At 46.5% G+C, this 25,928-nt stretch overlaps 1 protein-coding gene across 4 annotated transcripts in view; it reads right to left on the bottom strand.

The window, feature by feature from the left end:
• The window catches only part of LOC118371511 (sodium/potassium-transporting ATPase subunit beta-1-interacting protein 3-like), a 163,589-nt gene that overhangs the window by 63,402 nt on the left and 74,259 nt on the right, over positions 1–25,928 (bottom strand). For all 4 annotated transcript variants that reach the window (XM_052481889.1, XM_052481891.1, XM_052481892.1 and 1 more), the window contains exon 4: positions 22,839–23,036. In XM_052481889.1, the coding sequence (XP_052337849.1) occupies positions 22,839–23,036 (198 nt within the window). The remainder of the gene's footprint in view (positions 1–22,838; positions 23,037–25,928) is intronic.

The raw sequence follows: 25,928 nt of genomic DNA, 5'->3' as shown, positions 1-25,928 counted from the left end.
ACACAACACTCACTACTGCCATTGACCAGCGGTGTAGATATGAAGGACACACACACACAACACTCACTACTGTCATTGACCAGCGGTGTAGATATGAAGGACACACACACACACACACACAACACTCACTACTGCCATTGACCAGCGGTGTAGATATGAAGGACACACACAACACTCACTACTGTCATTGACCAGCGGTGTAGATATGAAGGACACACACAACACTCACTACTGCCATTGACCAGCGGTGTAGATATGAAGGACACACACACAACACTCACTACTGCCATTGACCAGCGGTGTAGATATGAAGGACACACACAAACACTCACTACTGCCATTGACCAGCGGTGTAGATATGAAGGACACACACAACACTCACTACTGCCATTGACCAGCGGTGTAGATATGAAGGACACACACACACACACTCACTACTGCCATTGACCAGCGGTATAGATATGAAGGACACACACACACAACACTCACTACTGTCATTGACCAGCGGTATAGATATGAAGGACACACACACACACAACACTCACTACTGTCATTGACCAGCGGTGTAGATATGAAGGACACACACACACACTCACTACTGCCATTGACCAGCGGTGTAGATATGAAGGACACACACAACACTCACTACTGCCATTGACCAGCGGTGTAGATATGAAGGACACACACACACACAACACTCACTACTGCCATTGACCAGCGGTGTAGATATGAAGGACACACACAACACTCACTACTGCCATTGACCAGCGGTGTAGATATGAAGGACACACAACACTCACTACTGCCATTGACCAGCGGTGTAGATATGAAGGACACACACAACACTCACTACTGCCATTGACCAGCGGTGTAGATATGAAGGACACACACACACACAACACTCACTACTGCCATTGACCAGCGGCGTAGATATGAAGGACACACAACACTCACTACTGCCATTGACCAGCGGTGTAGATATGAAGGACACACAACACTCACTACTGCCATTGACCAGCGGTATAGATATGAAGGACACACACAACACTCACTACTGCCATTGACCAGCGGTGTAGATATGAAGGACACACACAACACTCACTACTGTCATTGACCAGCGGTATAGATATGAAGGACACACACAACACTCACTACTGCTATTGACCAGCGGTGTAGATATGAAGGACACACACAACACTCACTACTGCCATTGACCAGCGGTATAGATATGAAGGACACACACACACAACACTCACTACTGCTATTGACCAGCGGTGTAGATATGAAGGACACACACACAACACTCACTACTGCTATTGACCAGCGGTGTAGATATGAAGGACACACACACACAACACTCACTACTGCCATTGACCAGCGGTGTAGATATGAAGGACACACACAACACTCACTACTGCCATTGACCAGCGGTGTAGATATGAAGGACACACACAACACTCACTACTGCCATTGACCAGAGGTGTAGATATGAAGGACACACACAACACTCACTACTGTCATTGACCAGCGGTGTAGATATGAAGGACACACACACACAACACTCACTACTGCCATTGACCAGAGGTGTAGATATAAAGGACACACACACACAACACTCACTACTGCCATTGACCAGCGGTGTAGATATGAAGGACACACACACAACACTCACTACTGCCATTGACCAGCGGTGTAGATATGAAGGACACACACACACACAACACTCACTACTGCCATTGACCAGCGGTGTAGATATGAAGGACACACACAACACTCACTACTGCCATTGACCAGCGCCGTAGATATGAAGGACACACACACACACAACACTCACGACTGCCATTGACCAGCGGTGTAGATATGAAGGACACACAAACACACACACAACACTCACTACTGCCATTGACCAGCGGTGTAGATATGAAGGACACACAAACACACACACAACACTCACTACTGCCATTGACCAGCGCCGTAGATATGAAGGACACACACACACACACACAACACTCACGACTGCCATTGACCAGCGGTGTAGATATGAAGGACACACACACACACACACAACACTCACTACTGTCATTGACCAGCGGTGTAGATATGAAGGACACACACACACACACACACAACACTCACTACTGTCATTGACCAGCGGTGTAGATATGAAGGACACACACACACACACTCACTACTGTCATTGACCAGCGGTGTAGATATGAAGGACACACACACACAACACTCACTACTGTCATTGACCAGCGGTGTAGATATGAAGGACACACACACACACAACACTCACTACTGCCATTGACCAGCGGCGTAGATATGAAGGACACACACACACAACACTCACTACTGTCATTGACCAGCGGTGTAGATATGAAGGACACACACACACAACACTCACTACTGCTATTGACCAGCGGCGTAGATATGAAGGACACACACACAACACTCACTACTGCCATTGACCAGAGGTGTAGATATGAAGGACACACACACACAACACTCACTACTGTCATTGACCAGCGGTGTAGATATGAAGGACACACACACACAACACTCACTACTGTCATTGACCAGCGGTGTAGATATGAAGGACACACACAACACTCACTACTGCCATTGACCAGCGGTGTAGATATGAAGGACACACACACACACTCACTACTGCATTGACCAGCGGTGTAGATATGAAGGACACACACACACACAACACTCACTACTGCCATTGACCAGCGGTGTAGATATGAAGGACACACACACACAACACTCACTACTGCCATTGACCAGCGATATGAAGGACACACACACAACACTCACTACTGCCATTGACCAGCGGTGTAGATATGAAGGACACACACACAACACTCACTACTGCCATTGACCAGCGGTGTAGATATGAAGGACACACACACAACACTCACTACTGCCATTGACCAGCGGTGTAGATATGAAGGACACACACACAACACTCACTACTGCCATTGACCAGCGGTGTAGATATGAAGGACACACACAACACTCACTACTGCCATTGACCAGCGGCGTAGATATGAAGGACACACACAACACTCACTACTGCCATTGACCAGCGGTGTAGATATGAAGGACACACACACACACAACACTCACTACTGCCATTGACCAGCGGCGTAGATATGAAGGACACACACACACAACACTCACTACTGCCATTGACCAGCGGCGTAGATATGAAGGACACACACACACACACACTCACTACTCACTACTGCCATTGACCAGCGGTGTAGATATGAAGGACACACACACACAACACTCACTACTGCCATTGACCAGCGGTGTAGATATGAAGGACACACACACAACACTCACTACTGCCATTGACCAGCGGTGTAGATATGAAGGACACACACACACACAACACTCACGACTGCCATTGACCAGCGGTGTAGATATGAAGGACAGGACAAACACACACACAACACTCACTACTGCCATTGACCAGCGGTGTAGATATGAAGGACACACAAACACACACACAACACTCACTACTGCCATTGACCAGCGGTGTAGATATGAAGGACACACACACACACACACAACACTCACGACTGCCATTGACCAGCGGTGTAGATATGAAGGACACACACACACACACACACACTCACTACTGTCATTGACCAGCGGTGTAGATATGAAGGACACACACACACACACACACACACTCACTACTGTCATTGACCAGCGGTGTAGATATGAAGGACACACAAACACACACACAACACTCACTACTGCCATTGACCAGCGGTGTAGATATGAAGGACACACACACACACACTCACTACTGTCATTGACCAGCGGTGTAGATATGAAGGACACACACACACAACACTCACTACTGTCATTGACCAGAGGTGTAGATATGAAGGACACACACACACAACACTCACTACTGCCATTGACCAGCGGCGTAGATAGAAGGACACACACACACAACACTCACTACTGCCATTGACCAGCGGTGTAGATATGAAGGACACACACACACACACAACACTCACTGCCATTGACCAGCGGTGTAGATATGAAGGACACACACACAACACTCACTACTGCCATTGACCAGCGGCGTAGATATGAAGGACACACACACACACAACTCACTACTGCCATTGACCAGCGGTGTAGATATGAAGGACACACACAACACACTCACTACTGCCATTGACCAGCGGTGTAGATATGAAGGACACACACAACACTCACTACTGTCATTGACCAGCGGTGTAGATATGAAGGACACACACACAACACTCACTACTGCCATTGACCAGCGGTGTAGATATGAAGGACACACACACACACAACACTCACTACTGCCATTGACCAGCGGTGTAGATATGAAGGACACACACACAACACTCACTACTGCCATTGACCAGCGGTGTAGATATGAAGGACACACACACAACACTCACTACTGCCATTGACCAGCGGTGTAGATATGAAGGACACACACACAACACTCACTACTGCCATTGACCAGCGGTGTAGATATGAAGGACACACACAACACTCACTACTGCCATTGACCAGCGCCGTAGATATGAAGGACACACACAACACTCACTACTGCCATTGACCAGCGCCGTAGATATGAAGGACACACACAACACTCACTACTGCCATTGACCAGCGCCGTAGATATGAAGGACACACACAACACTCACTACTGCCATTGACCAGCGGCGTAGATATGAAGGACACACACAACACTCACTACTGCCATTGACCAGCGGCGTAGATATGAAGGACACACACACACACAACACTCACTACTGCCATTGACCAGCGGCGTAGATATGAAGGACACACACAACACTCACTACTGCCATTGACCAGCGGCGTAGATATGAAGGACACACACAACACTCACTACTGCCATTGACCAGCGCCGTAGATATGAAGGACACACACAACACTCACTACTGCCATTGACCAGCGGTGTAGATATGAAGGACACACACAACACTCACTACTGCCATTGACCAGCGGCGTAGATATGAAGGACACACACACACACAACACTCACTACTGCCATTGACCAGCAGCGTAGATATGAAGGACACACACACAACACTCACTACTGTCATTGACCAGAGGTGTAGATATGAAGGACACACACACACAACACTCACTACTGCCATTGACCAGCGGTGGAGATATGAAGGACTCACTCAATTGAGAGTATGAGAGTGAGACCAGCTGCTCAGCTGGGGGAAACAGACATTTGCATACGTTAATGAAGGGCAAATATTAGCCCAGGGAGAGAGAGACAAAATTAGATTCCACACTCAGCAATAGGCATATCAAACAGTTTTGGTTGTCACTAGTTACCACAGCCACAAAATAACAAATCCAGGCTATTTCTCCAATGTATCTTCTCTAACTCTAACCTCAGCCATACTGATAACCGTATGCCTAACCCTAACCTTAAGTACATATTTTATTTCATGAATTTTGACAATATAGCCAATTTTACTTTGTGGCTGTACTATCTAGTGGAAACCCTTTTTGGCATTACCTGGCAACCCATACTCCTTGCTCAGGCCAACCTCTACGCCACGCCCATAAACGTTTGTTTTTTCTCCGCAATAAGTCTGGATCTGAGTACCTCCACAACGATTTCTAGACCACAAACACACTCTAACTGTTCTGATTGGTCTCAAAAACCGAAGGGTTGGGCCAGAGCCATAACAAATGAGTCACACGGGCCGAATACAACAGGTGAAACACCTTACAGTGAAACACCTTACAGTGAAATGCTGAATACAACAGGTGTAGAACTTACAGTGAAATGCTTACTTAACCAACAATGCAGTTTTAAGAAGAAAAAAAAGAGAAATATAACAAATAATTAAGGAGCAACGATAACATAACAGGAGCAAGGCTATATACAGTGAGTTCCAGTACAGAGTAAATGTGCGGGGGCACCGGTTAGTCGAGGTAATATGAGGTAATATGTACATGTAGGTAGAGGTAAAGTTAATTGAGGTAATATGTACATGTAGGTAGAGGTAAAGTGACTATGCATGGATAATAAACAGAGAGTAGCAGCAGCGTAAAAAAGAAGAGTGGGGACAATACAAGTAGTCCGGGTGGCCATCTTATTAACTGTTCGAGAGTCTTATGTCTTGGAAATAGAAGCTGTTAAGAAGCCTTTTTGACCTAGACTTGGCGCTCCGGTACCGCCTGCCGTGTGATAGCAGAGAAAACAGTTTATGACTAGGGTGGCTGGAGTCCTTGGCAATCTGACACGCCTGGCATAGAGGTCCTGGGTGGCAGGAAGCATGGCCCCAGCGATGTACTCGGCCATATGCATTACCCTCTGTAGTGCCTTGTGGTTGGAGGCAGATCAGTTGCCATACCAGGCGATGATGCTCTCGATGGTGCAGCTGTATAACCTTTTGAGGATCTGAGGACCCATGCCAAATCTTTTCATTCTCCTGAGGGGGAATAGGCGTTGTCGTGCCCTCTTCACAAATATCTTGGTGTGTTTGGACCATGATAGTTTGTTGGTGATGTGGACACCAAGGAACTTGAAGCTCTCAATCTGCTCCACTATCCCAGGGTCCTTAGCTTAGTGATGAGCTTTGAGTCCAATATGGTGTAGAACACTGAGCTGTAGTCAATGAATAGCATTCTCACATAGGTGTTCCTTTTGTCCAGGTGGGAAAGGGCAGTGTGGGGTGCAATAGAGATGGCATCATGTGTGGATGTGAAGGGGCAGTCTATGGTTTCTGGGATTATGGTGTTGATATGAACCATGACAAGCCTTTCAAAGTTTTTGCGTGTCAGCAGGAATCAGGAGGATAGAGTTATGGTCAGATTTGTCAAATGGAGGGCGAGGGACAGATTTGTACGTGTATCTGTGTGTGGAGTAAAGGTGGTCTAGAGTTTTTTTTCCTCTGGTTGCACATTTAACATACTGGTAGAAATTAGGTAAAACTGATTTAAGTTTCCCTGCATTAAAGTCCCCGGTCACTGGATTTAATTTCATTTAACCCTTATTTTACCAGGTAAGTAGACTGAGAACACATTCCCATTTACAGCAACAACCTGGGGAATAGTTACAGGGAAGAGTATTGAGCATATTGTAAACTGGGGATGATCAGGTGACTGTGATGGTATGAGGGCCAGACTGGGAATTTAGCCAGGACACCGGGGTTAACACTCCTACTCTTATGATAAGTGATATGGGATCTTTAGTGACCACAGAGAGTCAGGACACTCGTTTAACATCCCATTCGAAAGACGGCAGCCTACGCAGTTGTCCCCAATCACTGCCCTGGGGCATTGGGATATTTTTTTTAGACCTTTTTTTTGGCCCTCCAATACCACTTCCAGCAGCATCTGGTCTTGCATCGAGGGACTGCCAAGGACCAACCCTGTTTAGCTTCAGAAGCAAGCCGGCAGTGGGATGCAGGGTGGTATAATGCTGTTTGCTTATGGCCCTATACAGCTCGTTAAGTGCAGTCTTAGTGCCAGCATCAGTTTGTGGTGGTAAAAAGACAGCTACGAAAAACATAGATGAAAACTATCTTGGTAAATAGTATGGTCTACAGCTTATCATGAGATACTCTACCGCAGGCAAACAAAACCTTGGGACTTCCTTAATATTAGATTTAGTGCACAAGCTGTTATTTACAAATAGACACAGACCACCACCCCTTGTTTTACTGGAAGCAGCTGTTCTATCTTGCCGATGGACAGAAAACCCCACCAGCTGTATATTATCCATGTAGTTCAGCTACGACTCAGTGAAACATAAGATATTACAGTTTTAATGTCCCGGTGGTAGGATATCCTTAGTCAGAGCTCATCCATTTTGTTATCCAATGATTGCAAGTTGGCAAATAGGACTGATGGTAGAGGGGGTTAACTCACTCGCCTACGAATTCTCAGAAGGCAGCCTGACCACCACCCCCTTTTTCTCCATCTTATCTTCATGCAAATGATGGGGATTTGGGCCCGTTCCCGAGAAAGCAGTATATCCTCCACGTCGGACTCGTTAAAGAGAAAATCTTCGTCCAGTTTGAGGTGAGTAATCGCTGTTCTGATGTCCAGAAGTTATTTTCGGTCATAAGCGATGGTAGCAGGAACATCATGTAAAAAAATAAACAACACAAAAAAACTAACAAAATAGCACAGTTGGTTAGGAGCCCGTAAAACGGCAGCCCACTCCTCCGGCACCATTCTTCCTCGTGGGTAAAGCGGCGTTTTGAAAATTCATCATTGGCTTTGATACTCTGATTGGTAAGAAATTATACAATTGCCGATGACATTCTTTTGTACAATACCCTTCCTTTTGGCAGTCTCAGGGTGTTTTTGTCACGCCTTGGTCTTAGTATTTTGTGTTTTCTTTCTTTATTTGGTCAGGCCAGGTTGTGACATGGGTTATTGTGGTGTGTTTTTTGTCTTGGGGTTTTGTGGGGTGTCGAATTAGTCTATGGCTGCCTGAGGCGGTTCTCAATCAGAGTCAGGTGATTATCGTTGTCTCTGATTGGGAACCATATTTAGGCAGCCATATTCTGTGAGTGGTTTCGTGGGTGATTGTTCCTGTCTCTGTGTTTGTAGTCACAAGATAGGCTGTATAGGTTTTCGCGTTTCGTTTGTTGTTTTTGTATATTTAGTTATTTCATGTATCGTTGTTTTTTCATTAAAGATCATGAGTAACCACCACGCTGCATTCTGGTCCGACTCTCTTTCGACAGACGAACGCCGTTACAGTTTTCACACTTGTCCCCACACTTGTCCCCTTTTTTTATGAACTCAGTGTGCTTCGCTTATTTTTTGTGTGCAATGTGAACACTCCAAAGGAACTCAGACCCCTCAAAAGAGCCCCTTAAGTGAATTGAACTGAGACCATCTGAAGAAGTGGTCTGAGTTCGGTTGGCTTGAACTTCGCGGTCTGGTTCCCTTTTATAGGACAACGTGAACACAAAGCTCCCCAGGTTAGCGTGTCATTATTCCCGCACCACACACTAGACTACTGCAACACTGTTTCTCCTGCCATAACCGCTCACGTTGGTGCCTGACACAAGAGAGAGATGATGATGATGATGTGCAGGTTCAAGGAAAAAAACATGTGCTGTTCTTGGATATTTATTGGCGATTGTCAAGGGTGCACAGAAATGCCAAAATATGTGTGGAGGTTTTAGTTCAAGATTATTTGTTTGCAATATGTGACCTATAGGCTAAGAGAGCTTCATAAGCTGTTTATTGATTGTGGGGTTTGAATAGTGTGAGAAGACAACATATTTGGTGAGAATCACACCATAGGGTACTGTAACGACTCTCGCCGAAAGGAGTGGACCAAACAAAATAACAAAAGTGAAAACGAAAGTGCACAGTTCTGTCAGGTACAGACACTAAACAGAAAACAAGATCCCACAAAACCCAAAAGGAAAATGACAACTCATATGTGATCCCCAATCAGAGACAACGATAGACAGCTGCCTCTGATTGGGAACCACACATGTCCAAAAACAAAGAAATGGAAAACATAGACTTTCTCACCCGAGTCACACCCTGACCTAACCAAACATCGACAATAAAAAGGATCTCTAAGGTCAGGGCGTGACAGGTACAAAATCAATTCTAGCTCTTAAAGGGGCAGTAGACTACATTGGGTGTGTACATTTTTCACTTACAGCATTATTTAATCTGAAGTTATTATTCTACTATTTTTTACGTTACCAATTATATATAAATCGTAATATTAGCTTCTAATTACAATTATCATGGCTCTTCTTATAACTAAATGCAATCTATAAGCTTCCAAAATGTAACTAGGTATATCTAGCTGTCCGATAACTGTCCTGCACTTTGTAAAAACCCAGAGTGCATTGAGTGAATGTTGAAAAAAGATATTGGTTCCTTTCTAAACACAGCAATGTGAATGCAAAGAGGACTCAAAATAGTTGAAGTGGACTGGCAAAAGGCAAGGGCAGTGTGAATACAAAGAGAACTGAGCTATATCGCACATATATCGCACATATATCGCACATTTTTTAACCACAGAGTTAACTTTAAAGAGGACTGAGATTGGTTATTTTAAAGAGGACTATATGTGAAAACACCCTCAGACTGAAGTATGTAGCGAACATAGAGCAGTGGAAGAACTCAGTTTGAGTCGCCAGGAAACCATCAACGAGCTCAGTCCAGTAACACCTAACGTCTTTCTATTGTTTTACTTTGGCAGCAGAAGAACTCAGTTTGAGTCGCCAGGCAAACATCAAAGAGTTCAGTCCAGTAACACCTATCGTCTTTCTATTGTTTTACTTTGGTAACTATTCTGTTCCAGTCAGTCCTTCATGTGTGTGAGTCTGTTTAACTGAGTGTGTGACAGTGTGTGTGACAGTGTGTGTGTGTGTGTGTGTGTGTGTGTGTGTGTGTGTGTGTGTGTGTGTGTGTGTGTGTGTGTGTGTGTGTGTGTGTGTGTGTGTGTGTGTGTGTGTGTGTGTGTGTGTGTGTGTGTGTGTGTGTGTGTGTGAGAAAGAGAGAGATAGATAGAAGGGGGATTTACATCGATCAGCTTGCTAATTAACACTCTATTTATCTGGTTCACTGTCCTAGGAGAAAATCCCTTAAGTATTCTTTAGTAAAGGGAATTCATGTAGATCCATCTATTACAATGAGAGAGAGAGCTAGAGAGAGAGAGCTAGAGAAAGAAAGAAAGAATTTAACTCGAGACCAATTTGCAACCAAAAAGAGGAGTACTCCTGGTCAGGGGAGGAACATTGGATTCAGACCTGATGAGTAATGCTCACAGTGGTAGCTAAAAAAAGGAAACAATCAGAATATATTGTAAATAAACAGTTAAGGCTATACAGGTTTTCAGCCCTATACATTGGCAGAAATGGACTGGAAATGTTTTATGTGAGCCTTTTTCCAAGACCGGATACAATTGGAATGGAATTAAGCTAACAACACTTGCACTTGTAATGGTAGATGACAGCAAGATAGAAACCAGCAGCACCATGGTGAAACAATTCCAGAGAGAGAGAGAGAGAAATACAGCGAGAGAGTGACAGAGAGGGTGGGTGGGGGGGGGTTCTTCTGTGGCAGGTTAATTACCTGGCACTGTCTGTCTGACGATGAGGCAACAGCTTCCCCCACAGAGTCACAAAATGAGATCACCTCTGTGACTGTGTGTGTGTGTGTGTGTGTGTGTGTGTGTGTGTGTGTGTGTGTGTGTGTGTGTGTGTGTGTGTGTGTGTGTGTGTGTGTGTGTGTGTGTGTGTGTGTGACTGGAAAATAACAGGTGGATGTGGTCCCTGCAGCCCCCATCTCATCATATTCTGCCTGTCATTAAACACACCTGCACGCACACACACACACACACGCAGGGGCAGAGGGGGCCAGGTAGAGGGGGCCAGGTGGAGGGGGCTGTATCCAAAGATAACACAAAACACATTCAACACAAACTCACACATGCATGCACACACAGAGAGTTCTACCCACATTTTTCTTTAAATTTCTCTTTTCTTTTATTTCACCTTTATTTAACCAGGTAGGCCAGTTGAGAACAAGTTCTCATTTACAACTGCGACTTGGCCAAGATAAAGCAAAGCAGTGCGACAAACAACACAGCGTTACACATAAAGAAACGTACAGTCAATAACACAATAGAAAAATCTGTATACAGTGTGTGCAAATGAAGTAAGGAGGTAAGGCAATAAATAGGCCAATAGTGGCGAAGTAATTACAATTTAGCAATTTACACTGGAGTGATAGGTGTGCAGATGAGGATGTGCAAGTAGAAATACTGGTGTGCAAAGAGCAGAAAAACAAATCAAATATGGGGATGAGGTAGGTAGTTGGATGGGCTATTTACAGATCGGTAAGCTGCTCTGACAGCTGACGCTTAAAGTTAGTGACGGAGATATAGGTCTCCAATTCAGTAATTTTATCAATTCGTTCTTGTTATTGGCAGCAGAGAACTGGAAGAAAAGGCGGCCAACGAGGTGTTTGCTTTGGGGGTGACCAGTGAAATATACCATTATTTAGTTGTACATGTCACATTTTATGTTCCCTTTGATGGCATAGAAGGCCCTTCTTGTCTTGTCACTCAGATCTTCACAGCTTTTTGAAGGTTACCTTTGGCGCTGATGTTTAGGCCGAGGTATGTATAGTTTTTTTGTGCTTTAGGGTAACGGTGTCTAGATGGAATTTGTATTTGCGCTGTCTCTCTCTCTGTCATGGTTCCTCTTGGCACCAGAGGGCGCAGAGATCGCACTAAAGACTTTTATTGGACTCTGGTGTGTCTTATTATTTCATGAATGTGTCCCTTAAAAGAGGTGTGTTTTCTGTGGTCTTTTGCAGAAGCTTGAATTGTTTACCGTGTTGGTTTGTTTCCTGAGTGAGTTTTTGAGACTGATACCCCAACTACACCGCTCGCATTGCAAAATACATTAAGAAATTGATGTTATTCAATCATTGCACCCACACTGCTCGCCCTCGTCAACGAGCGTCTGCATTCCCAAGGGCTAAAATAGAAGTCCTTTCTATTTCTGATGCAGATCACGCTGCAAGTCCTGCCTCTCCCATCTACTCATTGGTTTATAGAAGCAGGTACCCATGTGCCATCCCCTCATTGGTTATACCCACGTGGGTGGTTGAAAGATGAACTGTGTTGACGGTCGCCGTGGTAATACTATGAAAGTTTAGATGCCAATCACCATATAAGTTCAAAGATTTTAAAAAGCCTGGAAGGTAGAGAAATTACTAGAAATTATTCGGTTGACCGTTTTATGTGTGGATTAATTGTCGGAGCAGAGGACCTTGTGCATTTCAGATAAAATAACAACTCGATGTTTATATCCCAGGACAAATTAGCTAGCAAAAGCAAGCTAGCTAAATAGGACAAATTAGCTAGCAAGTGCAAGGTAACTAGATAAATTGCCATAAATGTTTAATGCTTTTCGACCTGTCCCCAAATTAATGTAATTGGTTCAGAGTTTGTTTTGATATTTTAACCTGCGTGTCGTGATCGCGTTTGGTGTGGGGGGACAAAATACATTTATGCACGATGACGCACGATGGCGCAGCTGGTTTGGATTCCGTGTGAGTGTTTGTTGTTTTGTTTTTTTCAAGTGTACTGTGATCCTGCGGCTACCGTTTATCAGTAAAGTCTTCAGTTTAATCTCAACCCTGATTCCTCATCTGGTGTCTTCTCTGCACCTGGGTCCAACCTTACCAAGTCAACGCAAGCTTCTGACACAACATGGACACAGCAGAGATCACCCAGATCTGGAATGTGGTAGCACACCAAGGAGCACTGTTAAGACGGCAGCAAGAACAGCTATCCCAAATCTCCAGGACCTTTCGGGGCACTTGCCAAGTTCCTCCAACCATGGCACGCCCCCAATCCAGGAGGAGCCAATGCCCAGGTCACATTGCCCAGTGCTACAGATGTTGTTGTTATGGTTCCTCCAGGGAACCAGCACCGGGAACCCAAGATCCCAGCCCCTGAGCGGTATGACAGCCACCCAAGAGGATGCAAGGGGTTCCACATGTAGTGTTATCTTGTGTTTGAGCTACAGTCCTCCACAGGATCGGGCCATGATCAACTACATAATCTCTCCACTCTCGGGCAAGGCCCTGGCATGGGTAACGACGGTGTGGGAACAGCTAACATCTTGCAGATCCACCCAGTAGCCTTCACAGCCGAGCTACGACAAGTCTTCGACCACCCAGACAGCGGACGAGAAGCGGCCAGCCGACTGTTCACCCTCCGCCAAGGGGCCAGACCAATGGCTGACTTCGCCATTGAGTTCCTCACCCTCGCCGCCGAGAGTGGGTGGAATACGGAGGCCACTTTCCAGGGTCTAACTCCATCAAAGATTAACTGGCCGATCTGGAACTAGGAGAGGACATTGAGTCCCTGATAATGCTGGAAATCAGGCTGGACAACCGCATCCGGTAATGGGTGAGACGGGGCCATTTTGACACCACTCCAGCATTCCAGTATTCTGAGCACCCCGAGCCCAGCATGGAGAATCCCATGCAGCTGGGTCGCACATGCCTGAGCCCATAGGAGCGTTACAGGCGCATGCGCGAAGGCTGCTGCCTCTACGGCGGAGGTCTTGGCCATCTTCGTGCTACCTGCCCAGAGCTGACGGGAAACCCCAGGTCTCGTCAGGACAGGGGGAGACCCTGATAAGCTGTGTATTTACCTCCCGGCTACCCAGTCACCGTCTGTTACTACCTGTAAACCTCTACTGGGACAACCGTCAGCACCAGATTCAAGCCTTTGTGGACTCCGGGGCCGCAGATAATTTAATTGATCAAAACTTCGCCAGAGAGTTACAGATCCCCTGCATGAAATGTCCCATCCCTCTGCAGATTCAAGCCCTCGATGGATTGGCTCCTTTCAGGTGGAGTATCAGATCAAGTCCATGCTACTGCAGGTTGGGGTGAACCACTCTGACACCTACTGGACTGGGCAAGGACTGTCACCAAGAGTCTCGCCGTGTCGTACTGCATCCCTTGAAGACCAAGACTTTTCCGCTCTCCCTCCCGAATACTTCGACCTCTGGGAGGACTTCAGTGAGAGGCAGGTCTCCACCCTTCCCCCTCATTGTCCTTATGACTGTGCCATAGAATTTCTACCCAGCACCACACTTCCCCGTGGTCGTCTCTACTCCATCTCGACCCCTGAAGCAGCAATTATGGACAATTACATCCGGGAGTCACTGGAGGCAGGTTTCATTCGCCCCTCTACAACGCCTCCGCAACGCTTACAATCTGGTGAGAATCAGGGAGGGAGCTGAGTGGAAGACTGCCTTTAACAGCCGTAGTGGCCACTATGAGTATTTAGTCATGCCCTTCGGATTTTCTAACTCACCAGCAGTCTTTCAAGCTGTGGTCAATGACACCCTGAGGGATATGTTGAATCGGTTCATCTTTGTTTACATCAACGACATCCTGATCCTCCAAGACCCTTCCGGAACACATACTGCACGTCCGCCTAGTCCTGAGAACACTCCTGCAGAGTCTACTATATGTCATGATAGAGAAGTGCGAGTTCCACGTATACCAGGTTTCCTTCCTGGGTCACATTATCTCTACCGCAGGCATCCAAATGGACCCTGTAAAGATTGAGGCGGTCGCTGACTGGTCCCATCTCACCTCACTCAAGCAGGTCCAGTGGTTCCTCGGGTTTGCCAATTTTTACAGCCGTTTTATACACAACTTTGGTGCAGTGGCAGCGCCTCCCACCGTCCTATCTCGCAAGTCCCAGATCCATTTTGCTGGACCCCCGAGGCTGACAGGGCATTCATTGAGCTCAAGGGACTTTTCACCTCTGGACCCATCCTCGTTCATCTTGATCCAACTCGTCCCTTTGTGGTGGAGGTGGACACTGGAGCAGGGCGGTCCTTTCACAGTGGAACGAGGGGGACAAGTAACTGCACCCATGCGCCGTTCTCTCCAAGCAGTTAACACCAGCGGAACACAACTACGATGTAGGAAACCGGGAGCTCCTGGCAGATAAGTGGGCTCTTGAGGGGTGGAGACACTGGTTGGAGGGAGCACCTCATCCTTTTGTGATCTGGAAGGACCATAAGAATTTGGTTTCCGTTCAAGAATGGAGACCACAGTCCGACAAGCCCAGACCCGATAACCTGACCCCGGCGGGGGACCCATTAACAGACTTTACATTCTGCGATCAGCCCATGTCCTGAGTACTGCAATGGGAACACTCCTCTAAATTAACTGGGCATCCAGGAGTTAATTGGACATTGGTGTTCCTGAGGCGGAAATTCTGGTGTCCCAACATGATGGAGGATGTCAGATCCTTGTTGCGGCCTGTTCCATCTGTCCCTAAAGCAAGACTTCACGTCAGCTGGGTTGCTCCAACCTCTGCCCATCCCCAGGAGGAACTGGTCTCATCTGTCTATAGACTTTACCTCCATCTCAAGGACTTACCACTATCCTGGTGGTCGTAGATCGGTTCTGCAAGGCAGCCCATTTCATCGTCTTACACAAGTTGCCTTCAGTGAAGGAGACCACTGAGCTCATGATTATCCATGTCTTTCGACTACACAGACTTCCCTAGGACATTGTCTCAGATCGTGGAACCCAGTTCATAGAAAGGTATTCTGTTCCCTACTGGGGACATCGGTGAGTGTCTCCCAGGGGTTCCAATCTTAGTCGAATGGGCAAACTGAGCGGGCCAACCAAGAGTTTTTAGAAGTTCCTCCGCTGCTTTGTCTCCACTCAGGCCAGCAACTGAAGCAAGTTCCTCATCTGGGCGGAGTATGCTCATAACACACTGCCGAACTCGTCCACTGGACTGTCGCTGTTTGAGTGTCAGTTCGGGTTTCCCTCCATTTTCTGAACAAGAGGCCGAAGCGGGGGTGCCATCAGCCAAGGCGTTCATTTGACGATGTTGCCGCACATAGATCAGAGCGCGATCCTCCTTGCTCCGCTCCTCTGCCCGACACCAACATCAGGCAAACCGGCACCGAAGACCTTTTCGGCTCCTCCGACCGGGTCAACGGATGTGGCTGTCCACCTGTGATCTTCCCTTAAAAAGGTGGTCTCACACATCAACCCAGTCGCATCAACCCAGTCACCTTTAGTCTCCAGCTTCCCAGGTTCATGAGGGTCTGTCTGTCCTTTCATGTCTCAAGCTGGTAAGGACCAGTCCATTCTCTCCACCCACACCTGCTCCTCCGCGCCCTCGACTTGTGGATGGCCGCCCGGCCTACACGGTTCGGCGTCTGGAGGCTCGGCTCCAAGTGACCCTGCGGTACCTGGTGGAATGGGAGGGCTACAGTCCCGAGGAGTGGGCGCCTGCCCGGTACATCCTGGATCCGTTTTCTTGTAAGAGACTTCAAACAACTACGTGGTGGTCGTCATGGCTCCGAGGCTAGAGCCGTTCCTAGGCGGCGGGGTACAGTCATGGTTCTTCCTGACAGAGACCATGCTAGAGACTTTTATTGGACTCAGGGGTGTCTTATTATTTCATGATTGTGTGTCTGTTACAATAGGTGTTTTCCGTTGTTCTTTGCAGAAGCTTGAATTGTTTACCGTGTGTACTGTTTCTCAGTCTTATGTTTATCCTTAACCACTGATTCCTCATCTGGTCTCTTATCTGCACCTGGGTCCAAACTTATCACATCTCTCTCTATACCCTTCTGTCCCTCCCTCCCTCCCTCCCTCCCTCCCTCCCTCCCCCTCCCTCCCTCCCTCCCTCCCTCCCTCCCTCCCTCCCTCCCTCCCTCCCTCCCTCCCTCCCTCCCCACCCCCCACAGCCTCTCTGATGTTTAACTGATCCTTTTTTGGGTGAAAAATTCTCTGTTCCCCTAAAAATAGATGAACAGTAAAGCTCTCTGTTGAGACTCTTTGGAGTTTAATATGAGGCAGTCATGTTTTTGTCATGCTATCTGAATAGCATGTCACTGACTCTCCAAAGCCCAGCAAGAGACAAAATGATCTATCCTCCTTCCCCCTCTTTCTCTCCAATCTTTCCCTCTCTTCTCTCTCCTCCTTCCACCATTTCCCTTCATCCCTTTTTCTATTCCTCTCTCGCTTTAGCTAGAATAAACAGACGTATACATGTTTTAATACTGATATATAATGTGTTATCAACAGTGTATTACTGCTTCAGTGGTGGAACAAGCTTCACAAGCTACACTCCTGCTAACATTTCACACAGGCCTTTCATTAGTGATTGAAAGCTTCTTTATTTGATGGTATCATCTACATAAAAGGGACACACGCCTAACACCAGTAGCATAACACACACACACAACAGCAGAGTGTCAGAGTGCAAACACAGGCCTCCAGATACAGCTGTCACACAGACAGACTCCCAACAGCAGCTATATCACTCCTTCATACAGCTGGCTGTTTACTGTAGTCAAGGGCCTCTCACACATACACACACACCTGCATACCCGTGCATACCAGCCTAGAGCATTAATCGGGGTCACTCCATTGCGGGCCTCTCGTGTGAACTCCTCAATCATCCAGTGACAAACATTCATCAATCAGCCACACAGGGATAGAGGAGGAAAAAAGGGGGTAGCTTTCCATCACTTGAAACATCCACCAACCAGTGTTAAGGTGGGAACAGAAAGCCAAGGAACACCACACACACACACACACAGCTCAGCAGGGCTTAAGGGTAGCAGACTACACTTATATTAGGATCATAATACTTGTGTGAGTGTGTGTGTGTGTGTGTATAAATTGTGAGAGGGAGGGAGTGTGTGTGTGTGTATGTGTATAAATCGTGAGAGGGAGGGAGTGTGTGTGTGTGTTTGTGTATAAATCGTGAGAGGGTGTGTGTGTGTGTAGTGTGTGTGTGTGCGTGTGTGTGTGTGTGTGTGTGTGTGTGTGTGTGTGTGTGTGTGTGTGTGTGTGTGTGTGTGTGTGTGTGTGTGTGTGTGTGTGTGTGTGTGTGTGTGTGTGTGTATAAATTGTGAGAGGGAGGGAGTGTGTGTGTGTGTATGTGTATAAATCGTGAGAGGGAGGGAGTGTGTGTGTGTGTGTGTGTGTGTGTGTGTGTGTGTGTGTGTGTGTGTGTGTGTGTGTGTGTGTGTGTGTGTGTGTGTATAAATCGTGAGAGGGAGGTAGTGTGTGTGTGTGTGCATGCGTGTGCGTGTGCGTGTGCGTGTGTGTGTGTGTGTGTGTGTGTGTGTGTGTGTGTGTGTGTGTGTGTGTGTGTGTGTGTGTGTGTGTGTGTGTGTGTGTGTGTGTGTGTGTGTGTGTGTGTGTGTGTGTGTGTGTGTGTGTGTATAAATCGTGAGAGGGAGGGAGTGTGTGACAACTCTCTGGTGCTGTATACTGGTCATGTAGGAGATGGTTTGTTTATAACCAGTGTAAACTGACACACACTATTCCAGTATTCCTTTGTTCCACATTAGTCCCACACTACCAGGGTGATAGACCACCACAGTCTTATATCAATATATTTGTATTAGCTTCAGAAAAATGACACGTACACACACAAAATCCTACCCTATTCGACATGTTCCCTCAGAGAGCGAGACAAAATTGTCTCCCTTTTTTCTCTCTCCTTCCCTCCCTCTCCCTCCTTCCCTCACTCTCTCTCCTAACTACCCTGACCTTTTCTCTCCCATCTCTGGAGGAAAGTTATCTTCTCCATGATGAGAGAAGGAGACAGGGGGAGGACAACAGGAGGAGAGAAACATAGAAAGAGAGAAAGAGAGAAGAGATGCTCTGGGTAGAGGAGAGGGAGAGCCTATGTTGATCATCTATAGGAACCCCAGAGAGAGAGAGAGAGAGAAAGAGAGAGAGATGACGATGAAAGATATATCTCTTCCTCTCTTTCTGTACAGTATCCTCCCCTCTTCACCTCCTCCAGTCACATAAAAAACATGAAGAATGTAACTGGTAGGACAAGAGCACTAACTGCCTCCAGTATTGGTCAGTACTCAAATTATTCATCATAATGAACCATTCTCCTCCCAGGCTAAATATTTAATGGGCTTTCCAGGGTGACCTTGTACAGTCCACACAAAGACAAAGGAAAACACCCCCCCCCCTCTCCTCTCCCTCACTTCCCTCCTCTTTAACAATCAAGGAAAGTGAGGAAAACCAAAACAACTCAGTGAGATTTTATAGACTCAATCTCCCTCTCCCAGAGAGAGCTGTTCCCACGGTGACAGGATAGAATGCCTGGAGGACAATACCATCTTAGTACAAAGCGCGGGTGGGGGTGATTCGGGTGGTGAATGGTAGAACCAAAGCCTGAGGTCCAGCATGAGATAAAGAAGGATTAGACAGAGTTTCTGTCATTAAAGAAAGGAGGCTGTGGGCTGCTGTTGGAGTCAACCATTTGAAACGTTTCATTGAAAGTTGTTCTATTTGGCTCCCAGAGCAAATATAGCCTGATGACATCATTGTCTAATCCTTCTTCATCTGTTATAGCCTGAGGTAAGGAGAAGTACATCATTGTCTAATCCTTCTTCATCTGTTATAGCCTGAGGTAAGGAGAAGTACATCATTGTCTAATCCTTCTTCATCTGTTATAGCCTGAGGTAAGGAGAAGTACATCATTTCAGAACACAGGCCACAGGACTCTACACTGATGTATATTCCCAAGGAGCTTTAGTGGGGAGGATTAAGTAGAAGTTACCCCAAAACACTCATACAGGGTCACTGCCCTAATGGTTAAGATTTGGATCGGGGGAGTGAGGGTAATCTGATCCTAGACCTGTGTTGGAGGGCAAATTCTACCTTGATTGTCGATGGGGCAATGTGAATGGGATAGTGCCTGGGGTGAGAACCATGAGCACCTCTACCTATTTATGTAATCATGACTAATCTCCCCTCTAGAGGGCCTGTGAAAACATGACTGTGCACATGTGCGTGCATGAGTGATTGGGAGTGTCCTAAACCCCTCTACACTACATTCCCACACACAGAGTAGTGGAAGAATGAGAGAATGAGACACTCACGATTTATGAATTGTTTGGATGGCTGACCATCTGTGAGCTATCACATAGGTCAAACACACCATACCTGTGGCTTTCTCCGGGGTGGGACCTTCTCAGACACCGTTGGAGGCATGAAGACAGATGAAAACGTGAAATCGACTAAATGAATGTTACTGTGTGAATTAAATTGTCATGTTTGGATTGTTTCAAGAGTTCATAAAGAGATACACATTTGTCCTGTTTTATTTGGTTCGTCAAAGAGCAGCATCTCCTATCATTTGAATTGAGTTGATTAGATTAGAACCCGGCTGTGTTTTCCTATCTTTTGTTTTTATTAGCAAAGTGTAAAGAAATGTTCGTTCAGGTTTTGGGTGAGTGTCTGCTTGAATTTGTTTAAAAGGACAATGAATTTGTTCATACTTTGAGAACTTGTTACCAAGCTACCGTGTGTATCAGACAGTATTTTCTCTTAGAGATAATTCTGAACTGAAGACGTGTGTATCCACTTTAAGTCTTAGTCTATTGGTGATAGTAATTTACTCTGAGCAGTCTGTAATGTATCATGTAGTTCTTGTACAATGGAATTGTTTGAGCATTAATTCTTTCATGACTAATTATATTAGTTGAATTGAGTAAATGCATTCCTCGTTTTACAGAGTAGTTCTTTGATTGACTACACGTTCATCATTTAGCAGGTCTATTGGTAGTTGTCATATACACTCCATGTGCTTGGGTGCCACCTTGACATCTCTGATCTGCTTGCCTCAATAAATTAATGCTAGAACATTGGTTACCAGAATGAGCTATTTGTATCTCTTAATAATTGCATAAGATGCAAGTTAGACACATGTTCATTATAGCCATACTACATGGTGATGAGAGGCTCGGTACCTTGGCCAGATCCTCCAGAGACAGGGCCTGTTGCATTTACTCACATAATATTGGAGTCAGATTGATAAATGTAGTTTATATATATATATACAGTATATATTAAATAGTGACCCGTCCTCAGACGATGGGGATTTCTACACCCCTACACTGCAGTCCCCCTGAGCAGCATGATTCACTAGGCAGGGTAGGGCCCATCGTTCGAGGGTCGCTGTCATTCCGAGAAAGGTCAGAGTTACTAAATCATCTACTGGATGGGCTGTAAATTGCACATCAGATTGTATTATAGTAGATTACATTCACTTACAAGTGTCCCTGCTATTGGACAGTTTAAGGATATCTGTATCTCTGCCCTGTCTTGCTATAGCAAGGCTTCACAGTCACCTAAAACAGAACCTGGCATGCCACTATCTCAGAGATGACGTCCTAGTTGATCGAGGTATCGGCCCAGGACCAAAATCACTGCTCTGCCATTGGGTTATAATCATTCAGGTAGCTACACATCTCCCTGAATGATCTATGTTGTGTGTGTGCTTGTGTCTGTTGTGTTTTCAACAGGGTGGTTGATGATATTGCTTTATGATTACAGTGTTTCAACAAGCTCACAAAGCATGGCTCGCCCAGCAGAAACAACACAGATATATATTTAGATATATATATATAGAGAGCCATGTTTGATGGTGGGAGAGAAAGAGAGCACGACAGGGGCCGAGGGAGGGAGGGAGAGAGAGAGAACGACAGGGGCCGAGGGAGGGAGAGAGAGAGCACGACAGGGAGTGAGGGAGGGAGAGAGAGAGAGAGCACGACAGGGTCCGAGGGAGGGAGAGAGAGAGAACGACAGGGGCCGAGGGAGGGAGAGAGAGAGAACAACAGGGGCCGAGGGAGGGAGAGAGAGAGAACGACAGGGGCCGAGGGAGGGAGAGAGAGAGAACGACAGGGGCTGAGGAAGGGAGTGTGCACGACAGGGGCCGAGGGAGGGAGAGAGAGAGCACGACAGGGGCCGAGGGAGAGAGAGAGCACGACTAGGGCCGAGGGAGGGAGAGAGAGAGCCCGACTGGGGCCGAGGGAGGGAGAGAGAGAGCCCGACTGGGGCCGAGGGAGGGAGAGAGAGAAAGCACGAGAGGCCGAGAGAGGGAGAGAGAGCACGAGAGGCCGAGAGAGGGAGAGAGAGCACTACAGGGGCTGAGAGAGAGAGAGCACGACAGGGGCTGAGAGAGAGAGAGCATGACAGGGGCGAGGGAGGGAAAGAGCACAAGAGGCAGAGGGAGAGAGGGAGAGAGAGCGAGAGATAGAGCACAAGAGGGAGGGAGAGAGAGACAAACTAATAACAACTGGGTCTATAGAGAACAAATCACTCTCCAATATCTCTACCAATAACCCAAACACAGGGGGCCATTACAATCACAGTGACTAGACTTCCACTGTGAGAGACACGACGGGTGATGTTGTCTGTCTGTGTGTGTATAAAGGTATAACACCACTACTCACAGCGATGAGGATCTGTGTTCCACTGTGTAGGACCTCTATGTACTGGTACTCCATGAGACAGCCCATGACAGAGATGTAGGACTGGCTGTCCACGGTGCCCACCCCTGGCTGGGTCATCTCTCTCCTCACACACCCTGGACCGTGTTCCCTCCACCACGAGTGGTGAGCCGAGATGTTAAACGTCAGCAGGTCACTGTCCTGTAACAAGAGGTTGAATACACACATTAACATGTAACAAAATATACACAGACAAACACACATTTGTAAATAGACAAACACACACACGGACCTACACAAACACACACACAAATCTCAATCAATACTCCAATACAGCAATCTAACCCCACAGCTGCCCTGCCGTCAGAAGGTCTAACTGAGAAGCTCCCTTTCAACACTGTCATTGTTATTCACTCACAGACCCTAAGGCACAAATCAACCCTCCACGTGACTAGATCCAAGGTTCATTTAGAGGGAGGGATCACTTTTGGGTTGTGTGTGTGTGTGTGTATGTATTATCATTACAGGGTTTGAATGAGTCATGAGGTGTGTGTGTGTATGTAGGTGCATATTGGATTTGGTTGGGGCCAGAATAAGATTCAGTGTGTGTGTGTGTGTGTGTGTCGTCCATTAGCTGTCTACCCTCCTGGCCAATATATTCAGTGTTGGGAGGGAAGGCTCCATCTGTTGTGTTGCAGCCCAGCCCCAGCCCCCAGCAGCTGGTCTCTACATGCCTCATTATACGAGCCGAGAACAGGCTGAGCTGGGGCCCACCACACACACGCACACGCACACACACACACACACACACACACACACACACACACACACACACACACACACACACACACACACACACACACACACACACACACACACACACACACACACACACACACACACACACACCTCTGTCCCCAAACAACCACAGATCCAACTATTTTGACATGAATATTCATTTTCACAGATCAATGTAGATCCCCATCACTGAGTGAGTCCATCTGGGTGTGGCGAAGAGGCAGAGAGCTGATCAACAGAGGACAGGGAGGCAATGGACAAAGGAGAGGAGTGGAGGAGGAGGGGTCAGGCCAGGGTGCGACAGGAAAGAAGGGAGAGAGAAAAGGAGGGATGGGATAGAATGAGAAGAGCGTGGAGGAGGACAAATGTAGGCTGAATGAGACAAGGACAAAGAGAATAGATGGAGAGAGTAAAATAGAAGTGGACAGAGGGGAGAAAAGAGAAGAGGAGTCAGGAGGGGGAAGAGTAAAGGACGAAGTGATGGATGTGGAGGTGACAGCACACACATACTGTACCTTTCTTTGTCCAGATGAACAACTCATCTGCTAAAAGAATCCCTGGGAGAGCAGTGGAGATATGGAGAAACCCCACTGGAAGGTGCAAAGTGTGTGTGTGTGTGTGTGTGTGTGTGTGTGTGTGTGTGTGTGTGTGTGTGTGTGTGTGTGTGTGTGTGTGTGTGTGTGTGTGTGTGTGTGCTTTGAAGGCAGGGGTGATAGGTTTCAGTGGGTGAAACAGACAGCTTGATCCTTGGAAAGAGATGGGTCAGTATAGTGTGTGTGAGATCTCTATATAGTGAAAATGACTGTAGTATACAACGGTAAATCAAACCACTCTTTCACATCTTCTGGCATGTTTAATTACAACGTCGTTACCTCTTAGCAGTGTGAGCTTTGACACAATACAATCTAAGACACTAACTGGCTAAAATTTTGGGTATACCACACAAAGACACATTTCCTGAGACACACTCATGCACACACACAGACTGTCCATAGCCCATACGATTGGGAGTAGGCATATTAGTATGTGACAGAGTGTTTTCGGTGTTAGCCCTCTTATTAGATGAGGAGCTGATTTAACCCCTCGTAACCTGACTGTTACTCCACATGAGACAGATTGGACACCCGGGGTTAACCCTGGACATGGGTGGAACAGTGTCATGAGAACTAGGGAAAATATAGCGGACTAGTAGCAACCTTACACATGGCAGCATGAAAACAGAATGAGCAGTTAACTGCAGTCTTTCTCTCTCTAACCCACGATTCAGATATGATCAAACAGTCTCAGCACTCAGATCACACTTCTCAAACTGGGAGTAGAAAGGGAAATGACCAAAATCCCAAACGCAACACTCTGTCGGCACGGAAACAGAGACTCAGGAGACCTGTCAGGGTGTGTGTATGTGGTAGCGGGGCATCTTCCTGAGGCTGAGCCCTATACTCTCTGAACCCTGACACTGAGAATCTTGGAATATGTTTTCCACCACCTGACTCTCACCTCCCTAGGATGACCACATGTTTTATTCAATGACACATAAATATATAGACATATTGTATCTCAAAATGGTGGAAGATACACACAAGTCATGGGAGCTCCAAAATGGAGGTAGTTGCCTTGTAGTTGTCCTGTAGTATAGTTGGCCTGTAGTGTTGGTTGACCTTTAGTTGACCTATACTTGACCTGTACTGTAGTTGACCTGTACTGTAGTTGACCAGTAGTGTAGTTGACCTGTAGTGTAGTTGACTTGTGAGTCAGAGAGAATAGGGCCTACCTTGGTCAACTACTGTAGTTGACCAGTAGTGTAGTTGACCTGTAGTGTAGTTGACTTGTGAGTCAGAGAGAATAGGGCCTACCTTGGTCAACTACTGTAGTTGACCTGTAGTGTAGTTGACCTGTAGTGTAGTTGACTTGTGAGTCAGAGCGAATAGGGCCTACCTTGGTCAACTACTGTAGTTGACCTGTAGTGTAGTTGACCAGTAGTGTAGTTGACCAGTAGTGTAGTTGACCTGTAGTGTAGTTGACTTGTGAGTCAGAGAGAATAGGGCCTACCTTGGTCAACTGCTGTAGATGATCTGTAGTGTAGTTGACCAGTAGTGTAGTTGACCTGTAGTGTAGTTGACTTGTGAGTCAGAGCAAATAGGGCCTACCTTGGTCAACTACTGTAGTTTACCTGTAGTGTAGTTGACCTGTAGTCACTAATGTAGTTGACCTGTAGTGTAGTTGACCAGTAGTGTAGTTGACTTGTGAGTCAGAGAGAATAGGGCCTACCTTGGTCAACTACTGTAGTTGACCTGT

The sequence above is a fragment of the Oncorhynchus keta genome, chromosome 27 (genome assembly GCF_023373465.1).
Source record: "Oncorhynchus keta strain PuntledgeMale-10-30-2019 chromosome 27, Oket_V2, whole genome shotgun sequence".
NCBI lineage: Eukaryota > Metazoa > Chordata > Actinopteri > Salmoniformes > Salmonidae > Oncorhynchus > Oncorhynchus keta.
Note: the sequence above shows the minus strand (reverse complement) of the source record. Positions and strands in the feature narration are given on the sequence as shown.